Here is a 24,376-nt window from a genome sequence, read left to right as displayed (position 1 = left end):
GAAGGATTTGTACGTACTCTTTTGTAGAGTAGGGACAAACTGAGTCTGTGCCTTGAGGGTGAAAGAACTTATTTGGCGACATTTACATGGCACTCAAATGAAATGATGTAAATAAGCTCAATCATTGTACAATTAAAATTTTGGCAACTTTCTAAAATTGTGTTTCAATTCCTCACCATTCTCAAAATCTCTGCTTGCTTTCAGAGAATGGGAGAGGCAGGAAATTCTATCTGAAAACCCATCTCACAGCTAAGGGTTTGTTAGAAGAGAACTTCTATGTAAGCTGCACATTACCAGGATTGTAAACAATGAATATTCCCCTTCATCGACAGCAAACCGAGGTCTTAAAGAGGCAAGTACAGTCACAGAACTTTTCATTGTAAAAGGATTAAGCTTAATTTACATAAAACAGGAAAATCCCTATATGATAAATGCAGGATGTGACAATTGCATAAGTCGTGCTAACCGAGATTTTTTTTTTTTTGTTGCAAAATGTAGATATATTTTAGTTTGTATTTTGGTTTATTTCCTCATGTCCGGCAGCCATGGCTCTGGGAAACCCTACATTCCTGTTAATGTATGCACGCTCAGCTTATAAACCAGGCTTAAATTCCTGCTAAACCGGCTGCTTGTAACCTGGAAATACCAGAGCGTCTTTAATTCTTTGGCAGTTCTTGAATTTCCCGGGGTGGAGTCTGTTCTGTAAATACGGCAGATTTATTATCGTTGTGGAATATTAGGAAGGATCCATATAAAAGCCGAGGACGACATCATTAATTATCTTATTATAATAATCAAATATTATACCAACTTAAAGTGTAATTAGAGGGACTCCAGCTGTTGTGAAACTACAACTCCCAACGTGCCGGAGAGAAAGAGGTGGCAGATCACGGCTGTAGAAAAGTGCTTATTCATCCAAAAATGATCATCTGAGCTTTTATAAAGACATGATGAAGATCCCATTGGTGGAGTCTGTGATCTCCTCAAACTGTCAAAACTATAGCGCACCCAAACCCACCGACTTGATTTTTAGGCACGTGTCTAATACACATGAGATCATTTTTAGCCTCAATTTCCCCTTTAAACCCTAATGACCAAGCAATTTTTTAAGTTTTTCCATCGTCGCAAAGAGCTATAACTTTTTACGTTTTCCATCGACACATGAGAACTTGTTTTTTGTGGGACATGTTGTATTTTTTTATTTTGGGGTACTTATAATTTATTGATTACCTTTTATTACAATTTTTGGTGGAGTAATAGGAAAAAAACCTGAAATTTCGACCACTTTTTTGTGTCTTAAATTTACACCGTTTACCATGTGGTATAAATAAGATAATAACTTTATTCAGCGGGTCGTTACAATTTCGGCGATAACAAATTTATATAGTTTTTTTTTATGTTTTACTACTTTTACACAGTTGAAACACTTTTTTTGTTCTAAATGATTTGTTTTTGTGTCGCCATATTTTAAGAGCTTTTTTTATTTTTATGCTGACATAGCTGTATGAGGACTTGTTTTTTGCGGGACAAGTTGTATATTTTATTGGTACCATTTTGGATTACATGTGACTTTTTGATCACTTTTTATCAAATTAATTTTAAGGCAGGATGAACAGAAAATAGCAATTCTGGCATTAGTTTTTATTTTATTTTTTTCGGCGTTCACCATGCGGGTTAAATAATGCAATAGTTGAGATAGTTTCGGACGCGGCGATACCAAATATCTGTAACTTTTCACTTTTTTTTTCATAATAAATTATTTTGTAAGGGGAAAAATAATTTTTCTACTTATGACTTTTATTTATTACAAACTTTATTAAACTTTTTGAAACTTTTTTTTCAGTCCCACTAGGGGACTTTACTGTACGATCTATTGATCGCTTTTATAATACACTGCAATACTTCTGTAAAAACTGACAGCCTCTGGCATGGCCTAACATGCATTCACTAAAGGCAGACCTGGGGGCCTTTGTTAGGCCCCCAGGCTGCCATAGAAACAATTTGCAGCCCACGATTTAATCGCGGGATGCCGGTGGGGTGAGGGAGGAAGCCCCCTCCCTCTAAAACCACTCAGATGCGGCACTCGCTATTGAGTGCCACAACTGAGGGGTTAAACATGATCGGAGACCCCTAGCAGTGGTCCCCGAACGAAGCCCTGAAGCCCGAGGCTGTTACCAACACCCTGGGCTTCATGTGCACCCTGCCTGATGCGGCAAAACTTCTTCTAAATCGCTGACGTAAAAAGGCGGCGCTTCAGAAGAACTACCCCTAACGGCCGACGTAAAACGACTATACACCGGTTGTTAAAGGGGTGTGATGTAATCATTGAGGGTCCAACTGTTTCCGAGAATAGGGGGTGTCTCGTCCACATTCCTGGCACACTGACTCAGCTCTTTCCTTATATCCCATATATAACCCTAATGAGTAGTGACCACACGTGTCACCCCTTAACCCGGATTGGGATGGGTTAGACTTCCATCGGACAGATCCCTCTGACTTTTATGTCATATCTGGTCAGTGTATGATAGGAAAAATGACCGATTTATTTATGGGTCCCTGGTAGCGCCACTTATAGAACGTCATCCTGAACTTTTGATGGGGGGGGACAGGAAGCGTTCACTATATATAAAGCAGAAAATCACTGATTGGCCAGGATAGATCACATGACCGGCTCACCAAAACATTTTTGGAAAGTTCTCAGTCACTGTACTGCTGGCCTTTACTGTTAGGGTATGTTCACACACACTATTTACGGACGTAATTCGGGCGTTTTTGCCCCGAATTACGTCCGAAAAATGCGGCTTGAAAGCGTTGACAAACATCTGCCCATTGAAAGCAATGGGCTGACGTTTGTCTGTTCACACGAGGCGTATATTTACGCGCCGCTGTCAAATGACGGCGCGTAAATAGACGCCCGCGTCAAAGAAGTGACCTGTCACTTCTTGGGGCGTAATTTGAGCCGTTATTCATTGACTCCAATGAATAGCAGCGCCAATTACGCCCGTAATGGACGCGGCGTTCAAGCGCCTGCACATGCCGGTACGGCTGAAATTACGGGGATGTTTTCTCCTGAAAACATCCCCGTAATTTCAGCCGTTACGGACGCTGCCGTGTGAACATACCCTTAGGTAACAACCCCAAAAATGTTTTTGAATAAATGTTCATTGGTCGAAACTGAACATATAGGTCCCATAAACATAACAATCATCTTTTACGGTCGGATCATTAACTTTGATCGCTGACAGCGAAATACGTGCTTTGATATGATTTGTGTTAGGCTCCATGCACACGCCGTAGTTCTCATCCGTATCAGGTAATTACGGATCAAATTGCGGACCCATTCATTTCTATTGGTCACGGACACCTTTCAGTATATTTACAGATGTGTGAATTTATCCGCAAAATATAGAACATGTCCTATTTTTATTTTCAATTGCGGCACGGATTTCCCATAGAAGTCTATGCGCGCTTCCGCATTTATGGACGGTTATGGAGGTGGATCCGTAGTCGTCCATAATTACGGAAGCGTTGCTATGCGACTCCAGGGGATTACCCAGGTTTCCACCGTTTTTTTTTTGCAAATCCGTAAATACGGATGCACTACAGACCATAATTACAGATACCGTCCCGTATTTGCGGATGAATACGGATCCATACTTGCGGACAGTAAAAACCCTTATGGTCATGTGCATGAGGCCTTACTACTTGTAGGCGACCACTTTCGATAGTAGTAATCGTTGATCCGCAAATCGCTGTGTGTAAAAACAATCGCTTGATGGTCCGGCAATTAAACCACCCAGCTAGACTTTAGTGCCGCCTCTGTACCATGTGACTAGGATTACAATTTTCTATGCCGTGGTAGACAGCTATTATTCTTGTCAAATCTGATAGAATCTGCGACATGATGTGAACAGAGCCCAGTGACAGATGTTTTTTTTAAGCTAAGACCATAGATAAATGCCCTGCTCTGACCCTGCGCCTGTCAATCATCTTCTTGCCCCTCCCATTATATCAGTGATTTACCAATGAAGCCCCATCCCTTCCAAAAGTGTGCACTTAAATGTCCCTCCCATTTAAACGTGATTGACCTGGAGAAGAACCAATCAGGGCGCTAATTCTACTCCGTACTGCGACTGTGTGGCTACGCCCCCTTCAACGGCTTTCACCGCCTCTAACACGAGATTGACAGTTATGCGGGCCAATGAGTAGTAGCCTTAGTTGCGGGCGGGGAGGATATCCGTTGCTAGGGGCGGAAGCAGCTGGCGGTGTTGATACTAGAGAGAAGCAGCAGCAGTGGCGGGATGACGCTCTGCGAGAGAAGATAAAGCTGCCGGCCAACCTAGGGGTAGCAGTGTACGGAGACGGCCCTGTGACGGGCGGACATGAGATAGCGGAGGTAGGCGTGTGTATGTGGCGGGGAGCTCATTAGCAGGCCTGAGACCTACCGAGCCCACTGCCGCTCCCCATTCTGGCACGGCTGTCATTAGCTGACCAATCAGGGGATTTGTCCCGCCCCTTGTAGGTGCGACGCGTCCAATCACAGGTGAAGCTGAGTGTGATTGACATGGATAGACTGTTCCAGGCAGCAGGTTCATTACTGAGCATGTAAATGATGTAATTGTGATGTGACGTTACACGCAGCCTCTGTATGATCTATGGATGATTATAAACACGCAGTAATATCCACTATAGATGGGGGTCTGGTTATATGTACACAAGCATAGCATGGTGGCAGATCTCACCCGAGGATAGGAGATAATCAGCGGCAGTGGTGTCTGTCAGCCGCTGATCTACAGTTGGACCTTCCCTATACATATAAGATTGTTAGCAGGATTTCTGGCAACTATATAGTATAAAGGAGCACCCCGCCTAAGAGAGTCTATAACAGGAGGTCTGACCCCTGGAACCCCCAGAGATCAGCTCATGTTAGGGGAAGCTGTGTGTGGCTGCACATATCCCCTGTGGTCACCCAGGAGGACGTGAATGGGTGATCATGTAATACGTGGTTGGACCTGGGTCTCTCAGAGTGGCAGCTGCTCTTTCTTCATAAAGGGGATCACAAGTGGGGGTCCCCCGAATGGACACCTGGACAAATGCGGTCTTGATAGCCCATCCCCTCTCAAAAGGTTTTTCTGGCTCTATGTAGGTAAAAATGAATGAATTATTTTATGAGCAAAAGTTCTGTAACTTTCTAATAAACTCTGTTACATTTTTTCACCCTTTTCAAGATCTCTATTTGCTGTCAGTGACTGGAAACATTCTTGTTTACATCCGGAGCTCGTACAGGTTGTATCCAGTCTAGACGATCCTCTGTAAGGTGAATATATTAGCAGCCGAAGGCCCAATACACACAAGCTTATTTTTGCGGCCTCATTCGTTTCAATGGGGCCATGTGCACTACCGTGGTTTCCACGGTCCGTGCGTGAGCCTGGACCGCAAAAAGAACGGACATGTCTTATTACGGCCGTGTTTTGCGGTCCAGGCTCATAGAAATTAATTCACGCGGCCATGTGCACGGCCCGCGATTTGCGGATGACACTCCGTGGCCGTCCGATCTGAAAATCACGGCCGTGCACAAGGCTACGATCGTGTGCATGAGGCCTTCGGCCCAGTTTACGTGGAGGAATTTGCAGGCGTATTGAGGCAGATTTTGACCTGCCTGCGCTTTGTTGCTGCGGTTTTCATGGCATTTTTCGTTTGTTTTTTTTTGTCCACGGCCATTGACTGTTCCGAGCGAAAAAATGCTTTCTCTGACTCCCATTGATCTGAATGGGAGGTCTGAGGTGGAACTGTGGCAAGAAAGAACGTGCCACTACCCTTTTCCCGCAAGCAGCTAAAAGCTGCGGCGGGAAAAAAATGCCTCTGCCTCCCATTGAAATCAATGGGAGGCAGGTTCGGCCGCTTTTTTGGTGCTGGTTTTTTTTTTTTTTTTGCATCAAAATCGGCACCAAAAAAACTGTGTGAACTGGGCCTAAATCTCTTCCTGTCCTGAAAGTTTGCTACAATGTATCAGTGCAGGTAAGACATACCAGGCTGTGTAAGGCTCTGTTCACATCTGTGTTGGTGGCTCAGTTCGGAGCCTCTGTCGCAGTGTCATATTTGCCAGAAAAAAATAGCACAGCACAAATTACTACTTTTAAAAATAAAATAAAAAAATTCCCATCGAAGCAACGAACACCATGACAAAACCGGACAGGGCCCAAATATTGGCTGTTGGGTGCCATTAGAGTCCGTTGTACGACGGAACAGAACAATAGACTTGAAGATCGCCAGTGTGAACGAGGCCTAAGCGAATAGGACATGATCAGAACTGGTTATCAGCCTCTGTGCGTCAATGATTGATTTTTAATTTACTGACTACAAGCAGAGATCTGAAAATATATTAGAAAGTTGTAGAAGTTTTCATTATACAATGATTTGGCTTTATTTACATAAATCCCTTTAACCGTTGCGTGCCACACACTGCCCGATATTTCTGACTCGAGATTGGGCTGTGTTGGGCTCGATAACCATTCCTGACGGTCCGGTACTCATTACTCAAGAGCTTTACATCATGGTGTAAGCGATCCTACGAGAGGAGGGAAGGACCCGCTGCGCTGGCGCAGTTGTTGCTGCGGAGGCGTTTGGCTGTGTTGTCCGGCTCTGTAGACATTTGTCTTTCCTGTCTCTGGAGTGTTCGGGTATGTTCACACGGGCTATTTTCAGCCGTTTCTCGGGCCGTAAACGCCATGAAAAACAGATAAGAATGCGGGGGCTGAACGCCTCCCAACATCTGCCCAGAGATTTCAATTGGAAAAATGGCGTTCTGTTCCCATGGGGCGTTTTTATGCGGCAGTTTTAAAAAACGGCCACGAAAAAAAACTCCTCGTAAAAAAAAAAAAAAGGTGCATGTCACTACTTGAACTGTTTTTGTATCCGTTTTTCATTAACGCAATAGAAAAAATACTCAAACAGCCGTAAAGAACACAAGTTGCTTAAAAAACGGCTGAAAATCGCTCCGTATTTACAGCCGGTTTTTGTTAAGCGTGTGAACACAGCCTTAGACTACATGCACACATTGCGTATTTTGCCGCGGAAAATACGCAGCAAAACCGCAAAAAAACGCACATGAAGTGCAGCTTTTACGGTTGACATGCCGTGGTTTTGAAAATACGCACTGCGGGTCAATTTACGTCCAGAAAAATAGCGCAGCGTGGACATGGGATTCCCTGGAATCTCATTGCCTATGCTGGTACTGTATTACGCTGCGGTTTTGGCGTATGCAATTACACACGGCAAAACCGCACGTAATACGATCATCAGTAAGCAAGCGCGCGTTTCTCAGCTGATATTTGTGGGCAAAAAAATAATCGTTTGTTCGGCAGCACATCTCCCTGTGTAAACATGAGGATGTGCTGCCGACAAGATGCAAACTGTATGGGGACGCACTATCGTATTACCCCGTGCTCACCCCAACTATGATTGCGCCATTTAAGTGTACTAAATGAGCGCCGATTGACATGATCTTATTGTCGATACGCACTTGTTATCTGGCAGGAAATCTTCCTGTCAAAGACCTTTTTAAAGGGATTGTCCAGTCATAAGAAATTGATGGCCATTCTTCAGGATAGCCCATCAAGATCTGATCGGGGGTGGTCCGACTCCTGGCACCCCCACTGACAAGCTGTTTTGAAGGGGCTGTGGCTCTCTTACGACCTTCATTCCTTATCTGCTTGCTCTGTGAATCGCTGACGCGCTTGTAACGGCAGTTCACGGTATTATAGCCTTCCCCTCCCACCAATCTGATTTTGATGGCCTATCCTGAGCATCAATTTCTTACGACTGGACAAACCCTTAAAGTCCGGCGACCGCTAATTCCCGATTGTTGCCGTGTGTAATGTATGGGGACGAGCGATCTCTGTAATGATCGCTCGTCCTCATACGTAGCCGATCATTGCTCCTTATGAAAGAAGCGAATGAGCGCCGATCAACGAGCTGTCTCGTTGATTGGCGCTTGTTGATCGGGCCGTGTTAAAAGAACCTCAGGCAGGTGAACACTATCTCTATTATTCCCTGTTATCTGTCATTTATGCAATGGCATGAGTGACATGAAGAACAAAAACTTCCCTGCCCCCGTAATCCCTACTTTGTCACACATCTCCAGTGCTGAGACCCTCCAGAGACATTAAGGGCTCATTTTGACGAGCGTGTATCTGGTCCGTGTGACGGCCGTTAAAACAACGGCCATCACAGTCGTGTATTTCAATGGGGCCGTTCACACGACCGTTGTTTCAACAGAGCCTGTGAAGGGTCCCTGAAAAAATGACATGTCCTATTTTTTTTTTGTGCTTCACGCCATCCTCCATAGACTCTAGTCTATGGGGAATGCGTGATAACGTGTCCCGCACGGGTGCGCCTTGGACGTGAAAAACTGCAGTTTTTCACGTCCGAGGTTGGTCACGTTTTGTGTGAACGTAGCATTATTCTACATTCACACGAGCGTGACAGATTTACGCGTGTAAAAAAAACGTGCGTAAATCTGGTCCGTGTGTGTTGCGTTATGCATCAGTGTGCTGTGAGTGGCATGTTTTTCACGCACTCGCAAAGCAATTAATGCGCAAATCACGCACCGCACACAGATGTGCATCCGTGTGCAGTGTGTGGTTTTCACGCACCCATCGACTACAATGGGCGACTAGGTGCGTGAAAGCGCACCAATCTAGGACATGCAGTGAGTTTCCCGCAATGGACACTCGCTGCGTGATAACTCACGCATGTGTGAACGGCCCCATTGAAATGAACGGGGTTGCGTGCACACGGACGAGAATCCCGCTCCACTGATTGATCCCTTACAGCATATGTGGGACTGACCTCAGCGGCTCCAGCTCTGCTGCATTGTAGATAGGTGGTGGATCGGTGCTACGGCAGATGAGATCGCAACAAATCATGACTTCTCTCGCTGACTTAGGACATCAGGTTTTCGTTGTGGTTCCAGCGTTCTCTGCGGCGAGAATAGTTCTGTAGACTCCAATATTCTTGCCATCAAAAACATCTAGAACCTGATGGACCCCATTATAAGTCAATGACGTCCATCGGGCATTGCCGGTATTGTCCTACAACGGATCTGGCACGGTCGTGGTTTCTATTAATTTAAGGCTATGTTCACACACTTAACAAAATACGGCTGAAAATATGGAGCTGCTCAAGCGAAAACAGCTTTTTTTAATCAAAATCACATTTTTTGCGGCAGTTTTTGGAGCTGATTTTCTATAGTCAATGAAAAACTGCTCCAAAAAACGTCTTAAGAAGTTACATAGTACGGCTGAAAAGACACATGTCCAAGTTCAACCAAGGGACGGGAAAAGGGAAGGTCACGCACTTTTTTTGCGGGCATCTTTTTATGCGCCGTTATTTGAAAATGAGGCGTAAAATAACGCCCCGTCAGAACAGAATGCCGTATTTCCTATTGAAATCAATGGGCAGATGTTTGGAGGCGTTCTGCGTCTGAGTTTTCGGGACGTTTACGGACCGAAAAACGGCTGAAAATAGCCCGTGTGAACATACCCTAATACATATAAATAAGAGAGCAAATAAGTTTTATATTTTTTATATTATGTCCTGGATTCCAGAGCGCCCTGCAAAAAATGGTGTCTGACTAATCGGATGTAAACGCCGGTGTCAGAGGCTCGGAGATGCAATGTCACCCAGAGCCTTATAAAATGTTCAGTCTGGTAATGCCTGGTGCAGCCGTGTGTCTGTGTGGAAGCTGTAGAAATAATTACTGCTGCAAAGTGACCTCACTTTACTGCAGTGTCTGACACAACCTGTTCTGTAATGTGATAGGCGTGTGTGTGTTCGGCTGCCAGTCCTCCTATGAAGGTATGTGAAGGGGCTGGGAGATTAACCCTGTGTTACCCTGCAGTGGAGGATTGATCTGTATGGGTGGGATGCTGTCATTGTGGATCTGAATGGAGGGGGTTATGAATGCACAGCTGGGGTGCTGTCAGTGACATCTGCTGGAGTCCTGGACATTCGCTCTGCAGTCCTGGCCGGGGGGGGGGGGAGGCTCACTGGCTTTGGGAGGACGGGATGTTCTTTAGACTTTCCTCTGGGTAACTCATCAGGCTTGGCTGGACGTTGCTGCGTTTCATCGTTCTTGGGTTTTCAGGCTTTTCCTGATTTCGCAGGGATCTTTAATGTTGCTGCTTTCCTGACACCCATCTGACACACCCCTATGAGGCATCACTATAGCATGGCCCAGTCAAATGCTTTACCAAATGCTGCTCCAACTTAGAGCAACGTGTGACTGCCTCTCACCCACATCATTTATTTTCTATTTAGAGATCAGTTTTCCCCGTTAATAGCCCTCGAATCGTCCTCTTCTGTCAAGTTGCTCAACTTTTGCTCCCTGGGACAGTTGAGTGACAACCAATATTGCCGATGTAACATCTCCCACAAGGGTTATCACCCAACTTTCCCAGGATCCTGAAAGTCAGTTTCCTAGTTGTGCAGTAACATGGGAACAAGTGCGTGTCTGTATTGTGGTGCGCTGTGTAATATAATCGACGTGGTATCGGTGCAGTTTATAGTCTAGTCTGTACTGCAGTGTTGTGTATCTGTGTCCGATTGTTAAGTGCCCTTTTTAGATGTCTCTTAGGGCTCATTCAGACAAGCGTGATACTCCTCCGTGTGCCACGCGTCGAAATCACTCACCGCACACGGACCCATGCAATTCAATGGGGCCGTTCACACATGCGAGAGTCCACTGCGTGAAACTTGCTGCATGTCCTAGATTGGTGCGTTTTCACGCACCTACGCGCCCATTGAAGTTTTGAAAAGCAGAGCACTTTATTGTTCAAATAAAAATAAATGAAGGGCTTGCACGGACGTGAAAAACGCATGCCGCACGCAAAGCACACTGATGTCAAGAAATGTAGGAAAAACGCTACTATTTACAAACGCAAATCGGACACGCTCGTGTAAATGAAGCCTAAGATGCATTTTGTGGGAAAGCTGAGTGACTATTCGCATGGCCACCGTTACAGCTCTCACCAGGGTAGACCCTCAGCTTTCCCAGGATCCTGACCTAGTGCTACATAATTAGACCTTTGCCATTCGGGAGACTAGGAAAGCTGGGTGATCCCAGTGGGAGCTGTAATGGTGGAGAATTTGGTTGCTGACTTTCTTCCAAAGAACTGGATCAAACTGCTGCAAAACCTTTTTTAACAACTTGGCAAAGGACGACTCAAGAACATGTATTTCCGTGTTTTTGTTTTTTTTTAAAATTTGGGCAAATCCTTTGTAACCTTTGTCCTCATTTTACTGCACTTCTTCCTGCTGTAATAACCACATTAGGCGTTTATATAGTGTTTACTGAGTTTCTCCATAGATAAGACTGTTTACTGAAGAATTTATATTACTCTGGCTCTCCGCTTACTTTGTAACTACTAGTCCCAGCATGCCCTGACGTTACTCTGGCTCTCTGCTCGTGACTACTAGTCCCAGCATGCCCTGACATTACTCTGGCTCTCTGCTCGTGACTACTAGTCCATTACTCTGGCTCTCTGCTCGTGACTACTAGTCCCAGCATGCCCTGACATTACTCTGGCTCTCTGCTCGTGACTACTAGTCCATTACTCTGGCTCTCTGCTCGTGACTACTAGTCCCAGCATGCCCTGACGTTACTCTGGCTCTCTGCTCGTGACTACTAGTCCCAGCATGCCCTGACGTTACTCTGGCTCTCTGCTCATGACTACTAGTCCCAGCATGCCCTGACATTACTCTGGCTCTCTGCTCGTGACTACTAGTCCCAGCATGCCCTGACGTTACTCTGGCTCTCTGCTCGTGACTACTAGTCCCAGCATGCCCTGACATTAATATGGCTCTCTGCTCGTGACTACTAGTCCCAGCATGCCCTGACATTAATATGGCTCTCTGCTTGTACCTACTAGTCCCAGCATGCCCTGACATTAATATGGCTCTCTGCTCGTGACTACTAGTCCCAGCATGCCCTGACGTTACTCTGGCTCTGCTCGTGACTACTTGTCCCAGCATGCAATGACATTACAAGTTTTGTTTTTTTTCTGGGTGCTCATTTTATCCCTTTTTCATTCCTCTATCATTTGTTAATAATACAACGTCTAAGTCATGGCACAGGCTGGCACTGTGCAAGAGGCAGGATTTTCAGGTCCCTAGCACTTTGCGAGGACCATTGATGGCTGTAGAACATGAAGCCCCCTCTGTGTGTGCGCAGCATGAAAGTCCCTCTTGACCGTGTTTGTTTGGATTTCACGGGGTTAATGTTCTTTGATTCCCTGAATCCAGTCACTATGGATAGTTCAGCTGCAGGCAAAAGTTTTTCTCTTGGCCGGGCACGCAATGAGCTCACACTCCAGTATTGGGGATAATGCTGCCTTTGTGCCATGACTGCGCCACTGCCTGCATTGTCCTACAGGCAAAACATCTCCCTGTATTTAGAGCAATGTAGTTGTGGCTGTAGGTCCGTTCAGCCTCACTGATGGCCGTATCCCAGTTAAGATGCCCATACACATTAGACAAAACTCAGAACATGGTGATTTTAGGAAAATCATCTGATCTAATTTTTATGGGGAGCCTCCCCGCGCTCATCTGACTGCAGACGGTGGGGAAAGAAGCATCGGGCATATTGGGTTTCAGTATGCCCAATCCTTCGTTCCCACGGGATCGGTATCTGATAGCGGCTTATTCCACCTCCCCTCGGCCGAGTGCACATTTACAGTGGAGTTGGGAGAAATGGCTGCCGACAGCTGTAACGTGTATATGGCTGTATTATAAGTTAGGTTTTGTTACAAGTAGTTTAGAAAAGCTGTCCCCGTAAGGCTGCATGCACACGTTGTGGAATTTGGTGCGGAAAATCCGCAGATAAAACCCGCACCGAAGGGCTTGTCCACACAACAGAATTTCTGCAGCAATTCCGTTGAAAAGCTCAGACTTTCCGCTGCGGCAAAAAAGCACCATTTCCCGCGGTTTTTTCATAATCTGCCCTTTTAACTGGGCAGCAAATTCAGGTGACGGATCCACTGTCTAATTTCAGAGACCCCGGTGTTAAATGTTTCTTTGCTTTTATATTGCAGTGGCAGAGGTTGAGCCTCAGAACATAAACGTGCTTTTCCCGGAGGTGAGATGATGAACCCGTTCTGGAGCATGTCATCGGCGTCTGTACGGAAGGTAAGAATCAAGAACCAAAAAAGGGGCAGTGTCCAAGCCTGGCTTCATAACGGGTCTCAGGGATTCGTTCTTTGTTGATTTAAAAAAATGTATCAAAAAAGAATCCATAAATATAAAAAGTAGGAAATTACTGCAGCACGGGGGAGAAGAGTCCAATCTTACGTTTGCTTAAAGATCTCCTGAACATGTGTAACCAGCTGAGGGGTTGCCAGCCATTCAGCACAAATGGTCCCATTCACTGACTGCAAGCAGAGAGATTGAAAAGGAGTACAGTAAATAAACGTTATAATCTTGGTTTTCTGTTTATATTTATATAAACAGATCTCTAGATTGTAAGCTCAGGGTTTGTTATTTCGGAATTATTGTAGGATGATTTTTTACCATGTGATTATTGAAGACTACGTGTAACAAGTCGCAGCCTTAGACCGTATTCACAAAAACGTGTTATACGTCCGTGCTACGCGCCTGATTTTCACGCGCGTCGCACGGACCTATCTAAGTGAATGGGGCCGTTCAGACCGTCAGTGATTTTCACGCAGCGTATGTGCGCTCCGTAAAACTCACGACATGTCCTATACTTGCCCGTGTTTCGCGCAGCACGCACCCACTGAAGTAAATGGTTGCGTGCAAATCGCACACGGAAGCACTTCCGGGTGCCGCGCATGATTCGCACAACAGTAGTAAAAAGAATGAATGAAAACCGAAAAGCACCACGTGCTTTTCTCTTAGTAAACATAAAAACAGAGTGTCATAATGATGGCGGCTGCACGAAAATCACGCAGCCACGCACTATATGATCATGACACACGAACCTTTTGCGCGCGCAAAACGCAGCGTTTTTTGCGCGCGCAAATGGACACGTCCGTGTGAATAAGGCCTTACACACCGTTCTAGTGTTCCTACGAGTGACTACTCCTACATGATTTTATTATCTCACTTATAATTTGCAGAAACCAGACAACGAGGAGAAGATTGTAACAGGCGACCAGAAAATCAGCCCCCCTCGATCCTCATCCACCAAGAAACAGCTTCCTTCTATACCGAAGAATGCAGTCCCCATTACTAAACCCATCTCTCCAGCCCCCACTGCACAGTCCACAAATGGAACCCACGCCTCCTACGGTCCTTTCTATCTAGAGTATTCCCTTCTGGCAGAGTTGTACGTATCCTGAGACCTGATGTTTCTTGACATTTACTCCCATAGTTTATAATGTCCGGGCAGGTAGTGGATACAATGCAGAGTGGTGCGCTGACTACAGGCAGGAGTCTGGCACTCCCTTCAGGTGTTGAGATGCAATGTTGGCCACTCACATTAGATCGCTGTCAGCCGAACATTCAGTCAACAGCTATTACTTCAGACCTTCTCATAAATGTGTACGCTTGACTCCGCTGAGCTGCCATGCTTATTCCAATGAGAAGGGAGTAAGCTGGTGCTGGACACCTGGCCGTGGCTTGTATCCCGGGGAAACCAATCTGTCCAAATCCAACGTGCCCAATATTTGTGACCCCCCCCCCCCATACACATATCTTGGGCCGACTAATCAATCTGTGTATGGTCCGTTTAAGACTTCTCATAGTGCAGAGAGAAGTTCTTTGTATCGGTGCATTGTTTGCATTGTAGTGGACAGTCGGAATTGATGATTGCATTGCATTTTGAAAACGTGACTTTGCTGTTATCACGATTTTATAAAACTATCGTTTTATGCGATGTTTAGACTCCGCTCAAAGCCGCACCACATCAGGGCAGATGTGTTTACTGCTTGTAGCTCTCTAAGACCTTCCTGTCCACGGCCACCACAACTCTCCAATCTCCGAAGTCTTTAAAATTGACTACGGGCTTATTCAGACGAACGGGATATACGTCCGTGCAACGCGCGTGATTTTCACGCGCGTCGCACGGATCTATATTCTTCTATGGGGCCGTGCAGACAGTTGCTTGATTTTTATGCAGCGTGAGTACGTTGTGAAAAAGTCACGACATGTCCGTTCTTTGAGCGTTTTTCACGCATCACGCACCTATTGAAGTCAATGGGTGCGTGAAAACCACGCATGCCACACGGACGCACTTCCGTGGGACCAGCGTGATTCGCGCAACAGCACTGAAAAGGATGAATGAAAACAGAAAAGCACCACGTGCTTTTCTGTTTACAAACATCCAAACGGAGTGTCATAATGATGGCGTGTGCGCGAAAATCACACAGCCGCGCATCATACTGGGCTGACAGGCGGTGCTGTCAAGTGCGTTTTGCGTGCGCAATCCGGCCTAACTCGATGCAAGAAGATGGTAGCAGTGGTATTCATACTGTGGAGCTCCAGCTATTGCAGATATCAAAGATTTGCTGAGACTCTTGTCCACAGATTGCGAACCTCTGCCTTATAAGATCCGTGCCCTATTTTAGTGTTTCAGGTGCGTTTCTAAGAAACGGGCATCACTGGTTGAAATGTCATGCCTGATTATAGGAACCCTTCCCACACTACACTCGTGCATGAAGCGGATCATTGGTTTCACTGTTGATCTTTTTTTTTTAATTTTTTTTTTTAACCTTTGTCCGATCATTCTGCTGTTTAATCCTTTTGTAGGTCTTCTTATTTGAAAAAATTAACTTTTCTCCCTCCCCCCCCCCCCCATCTCCATTTTCATAGTACTCTGGTGGTGAAGCAGAAACTACCGGGTGTCTACGTGCAGCCATCGTATCGCTCTGCTCTAAGTAAGATGTTTAAAATCTATTATATATGGTAGATGGTGCTGTTCATACACGTGTCCTGTTACCCATAGCAACCAGACACTTTATTTATTTAAAGGTCCTTAAACGCGGGTCAATGTATATTTATGGCACAGGACCCCGGAGAGAAGACAGAAGCGGCTTTCACCTTCTCTGTTCTCACATACACAGCACCCAATTATGTAGAAAAAGCATGAAAATAGAAGCCTGCATCGGTCAGAAAAATAAAAAAGCTGCCTTTATCATGATGGCCCAAAAAATAAAAACGTAGCCGTCAAATGAACACGTGCTAAATGGTGGTTGGTTTTGAAGGCCCAGAATAGCCTAACCTGATCCGGTTAAATGGGTTGTCTCACGAAGGCCACCCCTGTCCATATGCCCTATCAGGGCCCATGGATGTCATAGAGCAGGGTCCCTGGCTCAGGAACCCCCTCTATGAGCCAAAACAGAAAGCCACTATATTACACAGCCGGCCATTCATTTTTAAAAGGCTGCAATGTAATAGTACATTTACCCTGCAGAGGAAATGCCTAGCTGGCCGCGGTTTTCCCTGGGAAGTCCCGCTATTTTCCAGAGGTCCCGGGAGCCGGCTTCCATATAAGAGTGGATCTGATGAGACAACCCCTTTAAATTCAGCTGCTTTTGTGCTCCATTGTATATTCCTGCTAATATAGCAGTTAAAGGGGATGTCTCTGGCATTTTTCTTATTGCTGGCCTATCCTTGGGATAGGTCATCAATATCAGATTGGTGGGGGTCCGACTTCTGGCACCTCCACCAATCAAATAACTGAAGGGGCCACAGCGTTCCTCGCGGCTGACTTCTCAGTGTTTACCAGGCACAGCGCCATACACCTCCAGAGTGGCTGTGCCTGAGATTGCAGTTCCGGTCCCATGCAAGAACACGGGACTGAGCTACAATCTCAGGCACAGCCGCTGCGGAAGTGTTCAGCGCCGTGCCTGTAAACTAGAAGAAGGCTGCGGAGACTAACGCCGTGGCCCCATCAATCAGCTGATCGGTGAGGGTATCGAGAGTCTGACCCCCACTGATCTGATATTGATGGCCATCAATAAAAATAAAAAAAATGCCCGGACAACCCCTTTAATATAAAATACTGAGGCAGTGGGATAGACCCTTTCAGCAATGCCCTCTGTGAACGTCTTGGCGTTTTGGATGCCCCTTTTCGCCACAGGACGGACCATGTAAGTGAATAAGCCCGGCCTGTGAATATTTAGCTGCCATGATGCAATTTATATGTAGCAGCCGTAATCTTCTGATCTCCTGTGTTCCTGACCGATCTTTTCCTCTTCCTGATCATCTTAAGGTATTACATTCTGCTCTTTCCTCACCATAAATGTTTTTATTTTCAGTGTGGTTTGGAGTGATCTTTATAAGGCACGGCCTCTACCAAGACGGTGTTTTTAAATTCACTGTTTACATCCCTGACAATTATCCTGACGGAGAGTGTCCGGTGAGTGTTCAACAGAATAGAGAAACGGTGGGTGTGTATCGTGTTCAAATGCTGTTCATTGTTGGAAGTTGGAAACTAATTGGGGAAGATTTATTAGTTTTGTCCAAAATGTAGACCGGGTGAACCTCTATCAGACAGGCGGATAATGTGTCAAATTGATCACAATGGTGCCGGCTGTAAGATAAATTTGGCGCATCTTGCTAGACCTGCTAGAGACTTTTCACGTAATTTTTTTTTTTTTTATGCCCGCTCTTGACTGACTTACTTTACACCAATACTCTCGGCCAAAAAAAAGTCGCACTCCATTTGTAAATCTGGCGCATTTTACTACAACTCTTGGCACAATTACGGCATTGGGTAAATATATGTTAATTTTCTTCTAATACACTGCCAACTAAGGCTATGTTCACACAGAGTTTTTTGCAGGAGGAATATCTGCCTCAAAATTCCGTGTTGAAGTTTGAGGCAGATTTTCCTCTCCCTGCACGCCGATTTTTGCAGTGATTTTCGCGCCGTTTTTCGCCCGTGGCCATTGAGCGCCGCGGGCATAAAACACCGCGAAATATGCTTTCTCTGCCTCCCATTGAAGTCAATGGGAGGTCAGAGGCGGAAACGCCCGAAGATAGGGCATGTCGCTTCTTTTTCCCGCGAGGCAGTTTTACTGCTCGCGGGAAAAAGACGCCGACGCCTCCCATTGAAATCAATGGGAGGCATTTTAGGGCCGTTTTTGCCGAGTTTTGCGACGCGGTTTCCGCGTAAAAAAACTCTGCAAAATACTCAGTGTGAACATAGCCGAAGAGTTAAGTGTTGCATTCTCAAATATGTTATAATATAATATTTTATAATTCTCTTTTCCATCTTATTCCACATTGTTTCATATCCCCTCTGCTGATTTGTTTGTTCTGTATCTTAGCGCCTTGTTTTCGATATCCCCGTCTTCCACCCTCTTGTGGATCCGGTCTCTGGGGAACTGGATGTAAAAAGAGCATTTGCAAAGTGGAGGTGAGTTGAATGGAATTCCTTGCTATTGCAGCCGATAGACACCCTGGGACTGTGAAAAATGACACATGGCTGCCATGGGCAGCACCAATTTTCTGATTTGCACTTCACCCTGACTTCAACTTGTCACCCACAATATCTAACTTCTTTTTAACGTCTCTGCTCTTATCTCAGTAAATGTGTCTCAAATCTTCCCATCCTCTTCTTTTTAGGAGAAACCACAACCACATATGGCAGGTGCTCATGTATGCGAGGCGGATCTTCTACAAGATCGACACAAACAGCCCTTTAAACCCAGAAGCTGCGGTGCTGTAAGTTGGTCTGTGTGATTTAAATTTATTTTTAGTTTCTAAAATACTTGAAATTCTGCATGTGAGGAAATGTTAGTCCAGAAACCTGTGATATGTGGAGACCATTAATCGTGGATGAGTTTTTTTTATTTTTATTTTTTTTTTTCCCTGTGGCTTAACCAACTTAATTTTTTTTTTCTTAGATATGAAAAAGATGTTCAGCTGTTTAAGAGCAAAGTGGTAGACAGTGTTAAACTATGCAACAGCCACTTATTCGACCAGCCGAAAATAGAAGATCCTTATGCAATTACGTAAGTGACGTGACTGGAAAATGACGCATCGGTCACTACTCAGAGTCCGTGTACAATGAAACGATAGTAGCCTTCAGCTGACCATACACATGAGATGGCTGTCCCCGTCCCCCGTCCCCCCCCGCAGCTTAACACAGACACCAACATGTTGTATGTTGCCCTGTCTAATGTGCATTTGGATGGTACTAGGGAAGGTCCGTTAGGGGTTTTTATATTCCTCGTCGTGTCAAAACTGACCCGACACTATGTAGGATATAGCAAGAGCCCTCTGGTCGGTATTCTTGCAGCCTGTGATGTTACTAGAGCAATGGGTCAATATGCTGTTTCTTTCTAATTTGGATGCAAATCCAATTCCTTAATGAAAGTAAATTTCTGAAACTGTCCCGTTCATCTGAATAGGGTTTGTAGAAATCCATGCACAACTAATCCATTCAGATGTGTGGAACAAAGTTTTCAGACACCCAAATCTCTGCAAAGAATCCACCGCGTGTGAATATGTCCTGAAGAGGCATGTCTGTAAACAGAGCGTTGCTCGGACGACCATAGCTAATAACAAATATTCACGAAATCAGAATATAAATAAAAAGGAAACTTTCAGCAGGTTTAAGCCCTCAAAGCGGCTGACCGGGGGAGCAGCGTGATCGTACCTGTGGTGACAGTCAGGCGGGTTACATGGCCGAGAATTCTCTAAATGCCCCCAGCATCACGTTTGCAGGCGCTACAGAGGCGGCCCATTCATATGTAGCATCTGGGTTCCCTTCATTGAAGCTCCTCCCCTCTGAGTGGCGGCTCAAGCGTCCAATCAGCAGAGCGCTAGAGCCACCACTGAGCAGAGTGGGCACTTGTGATTGGTGTCATTTCTTTTCTTAATTTCTTTTTTTTTCTTCCACAGGTTTTCCCCGTGGATTCCTGCACTACACGATGAAGCCAGAGAAAAAATGTTGGCACAAAAAGTATGACTATAATATAACCATTAATTCAGGCAGTATCTGTACGTTATTTCTTTCTTTTGAGAATATATGATAAATTGAAACCTCACCGTCTAGCTCTTGGTGTTTTTAGTTCGGTTGTATTACCTACTAGAGTATATTCAGACGTAGCGGTCAGGTTATTGCATAGACTACCGCAAAATTGCAGTGGCTTTTGCGAATTTGCTGCAGAACCGTATCATTTTGCAGCGTGGTTTTTAAAAAAAAAAATTTTGTAGTTGTGGCAAAAAAAAAAACCTTCATGTCTGAATATATCCTTAGAGGTTTTACATAAATAAAGCCTAGTCATCCCATAATGAAAAGTTCTGCAAATGTCAAACTTTCAATTCCTCACTATTTTTAGATCTTTGCATGCTGTCCGTGAATCACGCATCTGATTACGTTCACAGAAGCCTGATCTGATCTGGTCATTCTTAGGGTATGTTCACACGCAGAGTCAAAAAAGTCTCAAAATACGGAGCTGTTTTCAAGAGAAAACCGGTCCTGATTTTCAGACGTTTTTTTGTGCCACTTGCGATATTCGTGGCGTTTTTTACAGCCGCGTTTGGAGCTTTTTTCAATAGTCTATGGAAAACTGCTCCAAAAACGTCCCAGAAAGTGTCCTGCACTTTTTTGCGTCCGTTTTTTTTACGCGTAAAAAAATGCCACGAAAAACGCTCCGTCGGAACAGAACGCTGTTTTCCCATTGAAATCAATGGGCAGATGTTTGGAGGCGTTCTGCTTCAGATTTTTTTTTTAGCCGTTTTTCGGGCGTTTACGGCCCGAAAAACGGCCAAAAATAGGCCGTGTGAACATACCCTTAGGCTGGGTTCACACTGCGGTTTTGTTGTGGTTTTTAACATGTTTTTATTTTGGTAGATAAATGCTGGTCTCTCTCAATGAGGGTCCATCAACCAAAACAAAAAAAACATGCTACAAAACGCACGGTGAGAATCCAGGCTTACACAGCTGCATGATTAGGATATAAGCAGGTTTTAAACTCTGGATGTAAAAAAGGATGTTTCTAGTTGCAGACAGCAAGCAAAGATCTTGAAAATGATAAGAAATAGAAATAAAGTTGCAGAACATTTCATCATAAAATTACGATTTATTTTATCAGACTCTTTTTAAAAAGATTTAGATGTGGAATTGGTGTGACTGGGTTTTATGCGCAAAAAATGCTGTCTGGATGTTAATAGGGAATAATCAAACTCTTCAATGTATTGTTTTTCTGGGTGGCCACTTAGTGGCGTCTTTCTTCTATAGACCACCATTCATTTATATAAAAAAATAAATTTCCTCATCCAAAAACCATGTGTCAATGTAATGGAGGAAAAAAAAAATCGTGTTGCAAAGAGGAGTCTTTGAATCACCTGCTTTTTCAATATGAAAGGCATGTAAAAAAACACACTTTTGAAATAACAATAAAAAACGGAAAAAAAATCGGAAAATATCTTCACACTATAGAAAAAATATTGGCGGTTTTACACACTGCGAAACGTGTGTGTGAAAGTTCCTCGTACCAAATGTTTGTTCTGAACACGACTTCCAGGCCTTTTGCTATTAACGGTTGTTCAGTTGCATTTCTTTGTTTTCTACCTAGAAGAAATCCGAAGAGCAGAATAAAAGCCTCCACGCTGCTGGTTTGTCCTGGGTGAAACCCGGATCTGTCCTGCCATTCAGTAAAGAGGAGAACGTTTTGCAGACCTAGTGCTTTCTGCACCAAGCGCAGGACGGGGCAACTAGTGGACTACAATTCTTAATGATGACATTGACTGTACGGAAGAAAACGGGGAGGGGGTCGTTCTTGCTCTCTCTCTCTCCTCCATAAAGATCAGGCTTTCAATTTTATCTTGTGGATCACCAACGAGGATTTTGATTTTAACTCCATCTGGAACCTACGCGTTTCATTTCACATTTTATTTTTTTTAATCTCGTGCTCCTGGACAGTGGAGCATTTTTACATTTTAAAGGGAACCGGCCAAGAGATTCGGAGCCATTAACCTCCAGCATTCCGTTATGCAGCTGAGCTTTAGTGTACCAAACCTGCCCAGCTCAAAACCGTCAGTTTAGGCAGTAGTTACTGAGAGTAGTCCGTCAGTATCGGGTGCATGCGCATTGTGCACATGGAGCTGAGGACCGTACACCTCTTTACTGCGCATGTGAACTGTCCTCGGCTTGATATGAGCCTAATGCCGCTCCTGGTCTCTGTGACGTGAAAGTTATTTTACGAACTATTGCCTAAACGGCCAGGTTTGATCACTCAACCCCAGCTGCGTAACGACGTGCTAGTGGTTTAGTGGCTCCAAACCTGCTGACTGGTTCCCTTTAGGCTGTAGGAGAAGCTGAATACTTGCAGGGTCCGCTGTAGCGGAGCCCCCCACAGGAATTGCTTGCGCGCTTCGGCTTCTTTCTGCAGAGCTTTTGGCAATTCGCAACCAGTTCACCCCTTTATTGGATGTATCTATTGGAAATTTGACTTACTGGATTGGACAAGGGTCTCGGTGTATGGAAGATTAAAAAGGGTTGTAACTACGTTTGATAAAATTCTACACTACGTATAACTGAAGTCTGTAGTATAACGGTTTTAATAATGCCTTTCTTTTGTTGTGTAAATACAGTTAGAATATTAAAATTGTAAATACAGTGTTTGATAATGTCACTTCTAGCACCTTTTTTTTTTTTTTTTAATTTTTTTTTTTTGGAATGGGAGATTGAAGTTTGAGGTTTGAAAAATGACGTCTTACGGTGTACCTGAGGCCTGCGCAAACCTTAGACCGGTTTTGTGAGTGGAACCAAATGCTTCTTAGGTTCGCCGGATTGTAGAGAATGATTGGTTGCATTTTCTTGAACTGGCTCCACCCACAAAATGGCTGCTTCCATTCTGCATCTGTTTTAGGTATGTTTTATTAGGTAAAGGGGTACATTGCAGCGCTGGCCTTCCACAGCACCTGTAGTGTTGTCACACAAGCACACATCAGTCCTGGTGAGAATAATCTGCAGAAATTGGGAATCCCCCCCCCCCCCCGAATTTAGTTTTTCTTCAATAATCACTTGTGTTTCATTTGTATATTATGTTCATTCAATAAACGGATACATTTGTTGCCATTGCTGCTTGAGACAGACTAATGTGTGTTTTGCTTGTGATGGGTAGGGAAGGATTAACGTACAATAACTTTTATTTTCTCGCTTTTGTATCCTGTTTGGACTATTTTATAGGTGCAGACACAAGGGAATGTAAACTCTGATTACTTTATCTAGAAACTTGTGCTGCAACTTTGTAACAACTTTAATAATGAAAATGGAGGTAATGTTTAGTGTGCGGTAAATTTGAGTGCAGTTGTATACTGATTTAGTGCGAAGTCTCCATAATAAATTTCTTTAACACGCTCGTATGTCCTACTGGCACACTGAAACCTCGGCGCAAGAAGTTTGTAATGTGTAGGAAAAAGTTGTGACTACTTCTGAGCTTGTACTGGAGTTCCTCACAGCCACTTGCACGTAATTTGCGGAGATGCTTTTAAGCCTTCTTCAGACGGGCTGTATTTCCTGGACTAGCCGCAGTTCAGAGAGCTGGGCTCCTAGATAACTATGATGCTATGTGTCCTGACTTCCTGCTGGAATACCGTCCTCCACTGAAAAACTGATTACAGTATTCCCGCAGGCAGGCACTCCTAGCATCACAGATAACCGATGCTAGGAACCCAACTCCCCGAACTGTGGTCGGTCTGGGAAATACGGCCGACACACGGTCTGTATATCGCGGACCGAACATGGCCGTCTGAATAAGGCCTTAGGCTGTGTCCTCATATTCTGCTGCAGTTTTGTTGGCTGGATTTACATATGCCGTTTCTGGTGCAGGTTTTTTGAGTCGTCATGTCTCCTATCGTTTGACTCCCCATTCATAGGACATTATTAAGCCCTGCCCTGGAACGGGCATATTTGCATTAGCGCCACCTCCTCTTGAGGTTCGTTTTTATAGGACAATCCCACGAAAAATAGAGACAATAGACTGGAGGAGTAGCGATAGGTCCTTCCTTTATGATCCACGCCTGGGTTTGGCTGAATAATGCATGTGGGTTTCCAGTAGTTTTTATTTGGAAACCAGCACTTCTTGATTAAAGACCAAAAATTGATACTTCATACTATATAGTAGTCTTACAGATGGTCCAAAATAGATGATTTATCATCCCCGGCAGTTTTAGTAGCACAATTAGCTGGAATCGCACCTGCATGTTTTGATGCCAGTTTTTGAGCCATTGTCATGAGTAGATCTAAAAGGAAAGGGACGTCTTAAGGAAGGACTTATACTTTCCGTGAATTGTTTTTACAAGAATGGTAAGGCTTTGCCACGATTATGAAAACGGCAACAAAAAAAAAAGCTACGAAACAACTTGGGTGAATTTGCAGGATGCGTATGCCGCACTGAAA

At 44.6% G+C, this 24,376-nt stretch overlaps 1 protein-coding gene across 6 annotated transcripts; it reads left to right on the top strand.

The window, feature by feature from the left end:
• Window positions 1–261: 261 nt before the first annotated feature.
• AKTIP (AKT interacting protein) lies at window positions 262–23,341 on the top strand. Of its 6 annotated transcripts, XM_075838379.1 has the most exons (11): window positions 4,193–4,396; window positions 5,229–5,317; window positions 13,092–13,185; window positions 14,136–14,344; window positions 15,829–15,893; window positions 17,277–17,377; window positions 18,291–18,379; window positions 18,589–18,687; window positions 18,870–18,977; window positions 19,870–19,930; window positions 21,549–23,070. In XM_075838379.1, exons 3-11 carry the CDS (start codon window positions 13,141–13,143, stop codon window positions 21,654–21,656), a joined length of 885 nt encoding a protein of 294 aa, XP_075694494.1. In that variant the 5' UTR covers window positions 4,193–4,396; window positions 5,229–5,317; window positions 13,092–13,140; the 3' UTR covers window positions 21,657–23,070. The 6 variants fall into 6 exon arrangements, with proteins under 6 accessions (XP_075694495.1, XP_075694494.1, XP_075694498.1 ...); XM_075838380.1 differs by lacking the exons at window positions 4,193–4,396; window positions 5,229–5,317 and adding an exon at window positions 262–352; XM_075838383.1 differs by lacking the exons at window positions 5,229–5,317; window positions 21,549–23,070 and adding an exon at window positions 23,165–23,341.
• The last annotated feature ends 1,035 nt before the right edge of the window (window positions 23,342–24,376 follow it).

Source organism: Rhinoderma darwinii, chromosome 9, assembly GCF_050947455.1.
Source record: "Rhinoderma darwinii isolate aRhiDar2 chromosome 9, aRhiDar2.hap1, whole genome shotgun sequence".
NCBI classification, from domain to species: Eukaryota; Metazoa; Chordata; class Amphibia; order Anura; family Rhinodermatidae; genus Rhinoderma; species Rhinoderma darwinii.
Note: the sequence above shows the minus strand (reverse complement) of the source record. Positions and strands in the feature narration are given on the sequence as shown.

What these genes read in the sequence shown, in the direction of transcription:
- AKTIP (XM_075838380.1), top strand. Translation starts at nt 13,141, where the DNA reads ATGATGAACCCGTTCTGGAGCATGTCATCGGCGTCTGTACGGAAG. An exon ending in TATTCCCTTCTGGCAGAGTT is followed by an intron (nt 14,345 to 15,828) that starts GTACGTATCCTG and finishes CCATTTTCATAG; the next exon opens with TACTCTGGTGGTGAAGCAGA. An exon ending in ATCGTATCGCTCTGCTCTAA is followed by an intron (nt 15,894 to 17,276) that starts GTAAGATGTTTA and finishes TTTTATTTTCAG; the next exon opens with TGTGGTTTGGAGTGATCTTT.